The sequence below is a fragment of the Colobus angolensis genome, unplaced genomic scaffold (assembly GCF_000951035.1).
Source record: "Colobus angolensis palliatus isolate OR3802 unplaced genomic scaffold, Cang.pa_1.0 Scaffold50, whole genome shotgun sequence".
NCBI lineage: Eukaryota > Metazoa > Chordata > Mammalia > Primates > Cercopithecidae > Colobus > Colobus angolensis.
In genome coordinates, this window is record NW_012118488.1 from 2960619 (window position 1) to 2962840 (window position 2222).

Genomic DNA, 2222 nt, shown 5'->3' on the forward strand with positions numbered 1-2222 from the left:
CCTGAAGGCAGAGGTTGCAGTGAGCCGAGATCGCACCACTGCACTCCAGCCTGGGTGAGAGAGCGGGACTCCGTCTCAAAAAAAAAAAAAAAAAATTCTACTGCAGATCATTCAAGGAATGATCATGGACACTGGCTACTCAGCCTATAGTCAGTCTATCTTCCATATCAGACAGTAACTAGCCATCCTGCTAGGTACTCCCTAAAGACGACACCCTCTGGGTCTTCCTGTAGGCCTTTCTAGCGGATGCCCCAACAGTGGTAACAACAACTATGTGAGCTTCTGTCCCTAAGGTTCTCTATAAGAACACTGGACCCCTACAGACAACTTCTTACAGGCCAGCGGATCCACGCCAATGGTTGCACACATGTCCTGGAACTGCACACGGAACTCAGGATTCTTCCGGATCTCCTGCTTGTGCTTGCTGGCAAATTCCTCCAGGTTGGTCTTGAACATGTCCAACTGCTTTGACATCTGTTGGATGGACAGGGAGTGGTGAAGGGCAGCCCAGCCAGATGATAATCAGATGACAAAAATAGGTGCCCAGTCCTGTGGCATGGCAAAGGCTGAAATAACCAGTCTCTCTCAGCCTACCATTATGCTGTTTACCATCTATCTCTCTTTTTATCCCTGCCTCTCCTTCACAGTTCTATTGTCAGTAGAAATGGGATGCTGTACTGTTTTCTCACTTCCAAAATAGACAATTTTTTGTGCGTTCCTATTCCAAAATCAGGATGCATTTAATAATCAAGGTGCACATATATACAACCAAATACATGCACCAAAAAAGAACAAAGTGTTATATATAATGTGGTATTCCTTTTCTTTTACCCAGAAAAACTTATTAATTTGAAGATGTACCTAATAATTCATTGTATCTTAGAAATGAGGGAATGCAGTGTTCACCCATTAGAAAATCTTTACCCCCCGATGGAAAGGGTGGACGGGAGAAAAAATGAAGTGTCGCATGAATCTGTTTAACCTTTGAGTCTGGCCAGGAATGGTGGCTCACACCTGTAATCCCACAATGGATCACTTGAGCCCAGGAGTTCGAGATTAGCTGGGGCAACAGAGCAAGACTCTGTCTCAATCAATCAACATATATATATTTTTTTTTTTCTATTTTTTTGTGAGACAGAGTCTTGCTTTGTCGCCCAGGCTGGAGTGCACTGGCACAATCTCAGCTCCTGCAACCTTAGCCTCCCAGTTCAAGCGATTGTCTTGCCTCAGCCTCCTCAGTAGTTGGGACGACAGGCACACACCACCACACCTGGCTAATTTTTGTATTTTTAGTGAAGACAGGATTTCATCATGTGGGCCAGGCTGGTCTCGAATTCCTGACCTCAAGCAATCCATCTGCCTCAGCCTCCCAAAGTGCTGGGATTACAGATGTGAGCCACCGCGCAGGGCCAATCAATCAATCAACCAACCAATATAAATTAAAAAAAAAAAAAATTTTTGAGTCATGAACCTCCCTAGGGATCAATTCCAGATAAAGAACTGCTCTGGGACTTTAATTTGCCAAATTGCATTTCATGTTAAATACAAAAGACTTGCAGATTTTCTGACTTTGTATTACCCCTTCTCTTTTCCTAATTAACAAGGACCATCTTCTATCCCACCAAGAATAAGCACTCCTAGCCCAATATTTCTCACACAAAACTGTTAGAAACCTCCACATTCTTTTAATCACAATTTTCAGTTGATTCCTGCGGCCATCTCCCCTGTGAGTGGGAGCTTTTGAAGAGCACAGCCTGGGCCTACTATTTTTCTTCAGCTCACAGCCCCCTTTTCCTGCTTAACAGCTTCCTCCTCTTCTTCCCCAATCACAAACACTGCGTAAACTTGGAGCATGTAAAGAGCAGGGAAGGGCTGGAAAAGAAAACTGCACAGGAGCTGCACCCCCATCACTCACACACTGTCCTGGTGTGTGCCTAGATGTCATGATGGTGGTGTGGGTGCCACAGGTTAGGCAATATTTTCATTTTATTCTGAGGTATTTAAAATGAAAAGCCCCAGAGGACGTAAATCAATAACAGCTCTACCACTTACTACCCATACAACCTTGGATATATGACTTAACACCCCAGTGTCCCAATTTCTTTTTCTTTTCTTTTTTTTTTTTTTTTGAGACAGAGTTTTGCTCGTCGCCCAGGCTGGAGAGCAGTGGCACAATCTCGGCTCACTGTAACCTCCACCTCCCGGGTTCAAGACATTCTCCT

At 44.3% G+C, this 2222-nt stretch overlaps 1 protein-coding gene across 1 annotated transcript in view; it reads right to left on the reverse strand.

Moving 5' to 3' along the window:
• SNF8 (SNF8, ESCRT-II complex subunit) overlaps nucleotides 1-2222 on the reverse strand; it is an 18217-nt gene that overhangs the window by 12726 nt on the left and 3269 nt on the right. The window contains exon 3 of the mRNA XM_011960016.1: nucleotides 336-474. Coding sequence (XP_011815406.1) covers nucleotides 336-474 — 139 coding nt within the window. The remainder of the gene's footprint in view (nucleotides 1-335; nucleotides 475-2222) is intronic.